Source organism: Petaurus breviceps, unplaced genomic scaffold, assembly GCF_028583685.1.
Source record: "Petaurus breviceps papuanus isolate PSGF00001 unplaced genomic scaffold, PetGlider_PUasm1.0 313, whole genome shotgun sequence".
Taxonomy (NCBI): Eukaryota; Metazoa; Chordata; class Mammalia; order Diprotodontia; family Petauridae; genus Petaurus; species Petaurus breviceps.
In genome coordinates this window covers 429620-437755 of record NW_027186073.1, presented here as the reverse complement: position 1 = coordinate 437755, position 8136 = coordinate 429620, and the positions used below count along the sequence as shown (strand labels likewise).

The 8136-nt window shown below is 38.4% G+C and overlaps 1 protein-coding gene across 1 annotated transcript; it reads right to left on the bottom strand.

Moving 5' to 3' along the window:
- On the bottom strand, positions 1–939 carry LOC138167820 (olfactory receptor 6C2-like). Its single transcript, XM_069096783.1, has one exon. The coding sequence runs from the start codon at positions 937–939 to the stop codon at positions 1–3; it is 939 nt and encodes a 312-aa protein (XP_068952884.1).
- Between the last annotated feature and the right edge of the window lie 7197 nt (positions 940–8136).

The following is an 8136-nucleotide window of genomic DNA, read 5'->3' as shown; positions in this document are numbered from 1 at the left end:
TCATAGCTTTGAAATCAATACAATCCTTTTCAATGTGTCCCTAAAAGCTTGTAGCACTTGTTTATTCCTCAAGGTATAAATAAAGGGGTTCATTACCGGTGCTACTGAGGTTGCAAGTACTGACACCACCTTATTCAAAGCTACCCCTTCCTTTGCACAAGGTTTGATGTAGATGAAGATGCAGGTGCCATAAGTCATGGAGACAACAATCATATGGGAGGAACAAGTGGAAAAGGCTTTTTTCCTTTGCTGGGCAGAGGGGAATCTCAGAATGGTCCTGACAATATAGGCATAAGACAGAACCACTAACACTAAGGTGATGATAAGGGTCAACACAGCAGAGGCTAAAATCATTCTTTCTATAAACTTTGTATCAGAGCATGTGATCTCCAGCATTGGTGATGCATCACAGAGAAAATGATCAATGATATTAGAGTCACAGAATTCTAGCTCAAGACCCACACCAAGTGGTGGAATAATGATCATCAACCCAGATAACCAACAACCAAGGAGAAGCTGGTTACAGACTCTGTTGTTCATGATGGTTGCATAGTGCAAGGGTTTGCAGATAGCTACATAGCGGTCATAAGACATGGCAGCCAAGAGGAAAAATTCTGAGGCCCCAAGGAAGATAGCAAAAAATAATTGGGTTACACATGCATTATAGGTCACTGTAAAGTCTCCTGTTGACATGTTGTACAGAAATCTAGGAATACAGACAGTTGTGAATGACAATTCTAAGAAGGAAAAGTTCCTAAGGAAAAAATACATAGGTGTTTTAAGGTGAGGATCCACCAAAGTGAGGGTGATGATGGTTAAGTTCCCAGTGACACTCAACATGTAGGTCAGAAATAGAAAGATAAAAAGCAGAACCTTCAGCTGTGGGTCATCTGTTAATCCCCGAAGAATAAATAATGTTATTCCGGTATGATTTCTCATTTCTGAGCTCTGTCTTTTGATGAATCTGGGGGGGGGGGGAGGGAGTAGAGAAGAACCACCATAAAATAAGTTAGTAATACAATTTGGATATAAATTGCTCAGAAGTCACCTTTGGCCCTTTTACCCTTCTCTGGCTAAATATATATATAATATACCCATATCATTGTATTATCCTCAGTGACTTTAAGCTGTGTATCAGCTACAGAGCATGGCATTTTTTTGGAGGTCACTTGGGATTAAGTGACTTGACCAAGGTCACACAGCAAGTTTTTTGTGTTAAGTGTCTGAGTGAGCACAGAATTTTTGTAAAGACTTTTGTCCTCAATCTATCTTTTCTTTTTTCCCCTGAGTTCCTTGGTTCCTCCCAAATCAGCTTTAATTTGTATTAAAGATCATGCTGATTCCTTTAGTTTTCCCAACAATTTGGTAGGACTCTTCTCCAGTTTCCCAGATATACCTGGTTAACTGTATCCATGAAAATATATGTCAAATACACTTATGTTCAAGTGGCACAAAGTTTTCAGCCATTTTCCAAATTTTCTTGAATCCACTTTGTTGCCACCACAGAAAGTTCCATGATCTCTTGGAATACATGTGGTGCCTCTTTCTGTCTTTGACCTCTTTGGAATATACACTTAGTGGTGAGATCACTGGCTCAAAATTTATCAATCATTTCATCTCTTTTCTCAGAAAATTTCAAATTGTTTTATCGATCATTTTGGCTATTTCTTCTAGCAATTGTATATTAGTGTGCTTATTCTTCCAGATCACCTCCAAATTTTGTAGTTTCCTCTATTTTTGACTTTTGACATGATATAAAGCCTCAGAGTTTTAGTAAGGGTTTTAATATAAATTTCTTCTATTTGTTTTTATAGGATTTTAAATTTTTATTGCTGATTTCCAATTCTTATCCTGTGAACTATTGCTTAAATAAAGGAACTATTTCTTGGTATTATATATTTGTATAGAAAACACTCTTTGAACTTAAATACTTGCTTCCATGGGAAATTCTGTGCATTCATGTACCTCCTCTAACAGACCAATTTCTTCTCATTAGCTTCACACATCTATCAGCTCTTTTCTCTGCCATAAAACCAGGCTTCTATACAATCAGACCACACATCATTTACATTGCTCCAGGTCCTTGTGTCTTCTCCTTGAACAGGCTCTATCTTCTCTTGAGATGACAGAGGTAAGAAAAGAGAATCATAGACATGCTATCTGTCTAGTTTTATCTTTCATAACCAAAGCAATGCTGAGATTATTGGGGAGCAGGGGTGGTGATGCAAGGAGAAATCAGGGCTAGAATTTAGGACACAATAAATCTTGAAGTTGAAGTCTTAGTGGAAAGTATTCGTGCCCAGCAACCATTCTCTCCACATCCTAATACCCTTTAGGGACATGTAGCTAAAGTAGCTGAAGCCCATTAGGAATCTCTTCCTGAATCCATCCGAACCTGATCGAATCTACCATGTACCATCCTACATCCATGCTCATTTCTGCCATATCTAAGACCTAGGGGCATTGATATCCTTGTTCCATTCTACTCTTTCATACTATGTGCTCCCTTAAAAAATGCTTCACCCAGACACTGACTTACAGTCCCAGATTAACAAGCATACTCAGAGGAAATCATTCCTCTGGGTCTTTAATTGGAAACAGAACTGTTAGGGTGTCTGCTTCAAATTGCTCATTGGAAAGAGTGATGGTGGAGCAGAGGACTGTCTTACCATGGCTACTGGTGTGAAGGTAGGGGGAAATCTTCCTATAGAAGGTTACATTGTCAACTGCTTTAGGAATTAGGTCAATGTGGGAGTGCAGAACACTTAGGAGAGGGAGAAAATGTTAATAGGACCCAGGAAGGGAAAGCAGTTGTCCATCATGTGCTGGAGGAGCACAAGATGTTGGGGCAGGGGGGGGGGGGGGGGCAGTAATTGTTTAGGGAAGAAACACAATGTCCTAGAGAAGAGGCACCCACAACTACAGAGGGAGCCTACCTTTTCCCCCCACACCCATCTCAGATGAGGAAGTCAAAGCACACAGGTCCTTTTGCTCTAGGCCATTCATTCTAATTCAGGCTCTGCCAGAAGGTGTCTCTCCACTCCCAATTAGATTCACAAGGCTTCCACAATCACTCAGGTGGTTTCTTTGCCACCTTTTTTTTTCCAATTTGTATTGGGAATAAAGAAAATTGCTCAGCCCCTGGACAGCTCTGAGGACACTTCATGTCCACCCACAGTTGCAGACCTTCAGCCCTAACACTCTACTTCCTCTGCTTCATTTCTTGTTGCCATATAATTGTGAATCAGCTTTTCTGCATGTTTCTCTCTTACCTTGGCTCTTCAGCTGCAGTTGCTTCTACTTCATGGGTGTCCTATGGTCTTTTTAACTGTGAGACCTTTCAAGGAAATGACAGAAAGATCTAATTTAACAAAAATTCAAATTATAAGAAGTCATCATTAGAATTTTCTGGGGGCTCAATTTCACTCTCCAAACTAGCACCTAATGCCTTCTCCTTACTCCTAATGCTTTTCTCCCTTTTCCCTTCCTTTGAACCTCCACTATATCCTGCAATTGGACTCCCTATTTAACTACCTCATTAACTGTTAGTAACAGAAGACCCAATAAAGAAATCCACATTATGGAAATTATAGCTGATAATGCTTCCTTGAAAAGAATAGTTTAATTTTTTGAAGGAAATATAATATTATTTGGAAGTGGCATTAGAGTTTATGGATATGGAGGCAATGCACTCATGACTACACCACAAAGACTGCTATCTACTTTGTTTCTGTAGAAGACCAACTTGAATAGGGAACATTGGTTAATTGACAATTTCTTCCCTGCTCTCCCTTTTCCTATCTTTTAAGTAAACGTGTGTGAAGGAGCAACTACATGGCACAGCCGATAGAGTGCCAGACCTGGAAGTCAGGAAGTTCATCATGAGTTCACATCCAACTTCAGATATTTAGTAACTGTGTGAGCCTTGGCAAGTCACTTAAGTCTATTTGCCTCAGTTTCCTCATCTGTATAATGAAGTAGAGAAGGGAATGGCAAATAACTTTGTCGAGAAAACTCCAAAATCATGAAGAGTCTGAAATGATTAAACAACAATAGTATATTAAACTATTTCTATGTACAATAATAGAGATCATGTTCAAAAATAGGAATAGCCATAGAAAAAATGGAAATCTTTGTGCCTTTAGTTTTGGAGGCTGGGATGGGTTTATTTCTGTAAAGGCTCTAGATATTGGAGAGTGAAATTTAGAATTCTCCCTTTCCATACTTAGAGGTGGCAGCTTGTGTGATGTGACAAGTTTCTTGTTGGGATTTCCCTCTGTATTTCAGGAGCCTTGTTGTGATCACTGTATATTCCAGCTTCATTTCAGACAGGAAGAACTCATTTGTTCCACCACAGGGGAGCATTACAATGAGAAGTAGCCATAATCAAGCATCATCTTTTGCCAGTAACATTTTGCATCTTTTTAGTGCCATATCTGTCTGCTCACTCTGTCCCTGTGATTCTAAAGTTAAAGGACAAGCAATCTAATTTGCTTTGAGCAGGATTTGGTCATGTTTGTTTCTCACTAATTACTAGTTAATTTAATTCAGTAGCTACAGAAATGTATCCCATCTGCATTCAATTTTCCTCTGTGATGCCCTGGATTAGACTTCCTTAGGAGAACCTAATTAGTTGTAAGAATCAATTTTGCTTGTTTGCTGTAAAATATTCCCTACAAAGTCTCCTAAGGAGAATTTCTCCTTAATCTTGAGAAATGAGGATTCTGCATCTCAGCTAAGATTATATGTGCCCAGTTCATACTGTGAAGAATCCAATGTTGCAGACACCATCACAGGCATAGAACACTGATCATGGTTTCCTGGAGACATGATCATTGGAGAAGCATCAGGAACTGTTTAGGTTTTGTAGAAAAGATTCCAAATAGAGTGACTGACTTCTGGAGCCAGAGTTGTGGCCTAAGTAGAAACTTGTCTCTGACCTTGCCTCCCTGACCTTTTTAAACCTCCTTTCTCTGACTTCGAGGGCCCACTGTCCCACCTCAAGCAATTCTTTCTTCTCTGGGAAGGATTACCCTTCCTTCTTCCAACAGTATGCCCTTTCTATTAGAGCTCTAGTTTCAGCCAGTGTTCTGATGTAAAGAATCTATTGAGCAACTTGAAAAATAGCCACTTCATGTGCCAACTCTCTAAGTGTTGCTTTTCTTTTCAGGAAGGAACTTGTTCATTCAAAGGAAATAACTAGAATTGAGAAAATTTTTAGAGATGTGCCGCATATGGTAAAAGAGAAAACTCTTTTCACCCCTGAAATCACATAGATAACTCACCTATGTATGTAACCCTGAGCTCTCTTTCATCAATTGGTAGAAGCCATGGCCATATGATTCAGAAGAAGAAGAGGAGGAGGAGGAGGAAGAGGAGGAGGAGAGAAGAAGAAGAACTTAGATACAGAGGGTAGATTTCACTCTGAAACATTCATAGTAATTGCTGAATTTTTAAAAAACATATTTCTGTAAAGGAAAAGTAGCCACACCCATTTCGCCCCAGCTAGCAAAAAGGAAAATAGTGATACACCTTTATTATACTTACTTTTTTAACCACGCTTATATCTCAGTGGCAATTGTAATCATAGCTTATCTTGACATAAGTCAAAGCTAAACAGTGCTGGTTTAAGGGAGAGGTGTAAATGTACTTATGGTCTTGTTTTCTCTCATGAATCTACAATCTACAATTCACTTCTAGACTGGGTAATGGACAGGGCTCTCCAAGGTTACAATCTGGAACTCTCAAGGGTTTTACCCTAATTCTCTCTCTTCCTTTATCATCTCTAAAATGCTATTGATTCAAAAATCCTCTCTCAAATTTAAAATGTAAAATATTTCTATGAGTTCTACATAGTGAAAAGGAAGATAAGATCATGGCTGATGGAAGTGGACTTCAGGACCTGCTTTTGTTGACAGAAGGTCTCACCTATCTGGGAAGGGGGACAAGTTTCCCTTCAAATTATAAGCTAAGGACAAAGGATTTTATTTTGTCTGTTCTATCTTCTATAGGTGCATGGGGATCAATTGATCTCACAAATTAAGAGGGCCCTTGGGGACCCAAGTTCAAAAGTCACTAATGAATCTGCCATCTAATTAACCTTGGCAAAATGACTTTAAATAGGCTTCTCTGTTGCCGGTCCCCACAGAGATGTAATAACAGCATCAGATTGTCAAGGTGCTAAGTGTTCAGGTGAGGTTACTGAGCCTGGCATCTCATTGCTCCCTCCCACATCTTCTAAGGGATTCTTGACTCTGTAGAGCTGTCGAGGATTCCCTAGGACATAGCATATTTGGAATAACTCTCTATTAGCCCATTTTTTGTGAGACCCTGAAGTTTCTACCTCGCTGTTATAGATAGAACTTGGCACAGTGTTGGAGTGGAACTATAAGTACCTACCTCCATCTTCCCTTAGCATTCCCTCTCTTCAAATTCCTACAAAAAAGACTCAAACCCTCTCTTCTAGGACCTCCCAGATAATGACTGAGCTTCCCATATCTGTACTGCTAGGACTCCCCACACTCACTCTTGGATTCAGCTACTCTTTCTCACATCTTGACTATGAAGGTCCTATCTATGGAGGAACCCTTAATTTTAGTCATCTCTAGAGTCATTCTCCTTCACACAACATGCACTGATTTGCAGTTGTGCTACAATCCAGCTTCCCCTCAAACTCACACCTCTGTTCCTACTCAATCACTCTAATCACCAAACCAGTGCTTCATCCATAAACCTTTCTTCACTACACCAATGGGCTAGTTTCCCAACATGCCTTTCAGGGATGAACAATAAAGGAATATCTATACAGTTCAAGATTCAGAAAAATCTAATAGCTATAAAAAGCTGCATAATGTCTGTAACTATTCCCCATAACTTTCAACCAGTATCTGTCCAGCCCTTCCACTAAAACACATAGTCTCAAGTTCCAATTTCTACTAGAAGCCTTCCTTGAATATCCCCCTCAATGAGCAATTCCTTTTTTGAGCTCAGAATGCTTATTCTTCATATAACATTTGATTCAGAGGTACACTTCTCAAAGAAAGTCTCAGGTGCACTTCAAGTTACTTCTCATTTCTCTGGCTCATTGCTCCCATCTAAATAATCTGGGAACTTCCATATCTGCTGTTTCTGTGTTACAGACATTAATCCTACTTAACAGTCAAGTTAAGTAAGCAAACATTTATTCAGTGCCTACAGTCACACACAACAGATAACTAGTTTATTTATTATTTGAGTTAAATAGCACTTATATCAGAGTATATAAAATGACATTTATTAATGATACCTTCCACCGTTGGCTAGTATTGTAGCCAATTCACATTATTGTCCTATGTAGGGTTCCAAGCAGGTAAAGTTTAGATTTGCTTTGCAAGGTTGGTGATCTCTTCTCCAAATTCCCTAGATGTTTATTTCCTATTGCTTATTTTTGGTCACACTTTAGCATTTCTGTCAATGTTTCTAGTTATTGTTCCCATTGTGCTTCCCTTCCAAAGTTCTGCATTGCCATACTTAGAACACACATGCATACTGTAATTCCTCTCAACTAGCAGCAGATTTTAGTCATTCTCTTTTTTAGAGGACCAGCTTTATTTTTATCAAATCCCTGGCAATTTATTTCATGGCTTAGGAAAGCAAAGCTTTGTTTCTGAAATTTTCTTTTGAATGTAGTATAGCTGAACTCTCTGATTTCATTAAGAAATTTTCCAAGAATCTCTAGGAATCAATATCCCAAATACTTTTCATTTTTTAATGAAAAAAAGCTAGTGTTCAGGGATTTGGTGCATTTTTATATGGTTATTGATAACTTGATTTTTTTCCTTTGAAAACTGACTTCATATCCTTTGCTCATTCATGTATTAGAAAATGGCTCTTATTCTTATAAATTTGAATCAGTTCCTTTCTGAGGCCTTATCAGAGAAACTTAATGCAAAGACCAGCACTTATCTATTTCCTTTAGTTTTTACTACATTAGATTTGGTGAAACAATACTTTAATTTTATATAATATGTTTTTCCATTTTATCTTGTTTGATCTTCTCTATTGCTTATTTAATCATGAATTCTCCTTACATTCATAAATAAAAAAGGTAATTTCTACCTTGCTCTACCACTTTCTTTATGATACGACATTTTATAT

Excerpts from the sequence above, each read along its gene's own strand:
- LOC138167820 (XM_069096783.1), bottom strand. The coding sequence starts at position 939 with ATGAGAAATCATACCGGAATAACATTATTTATTCTTCGGGGATTAACA.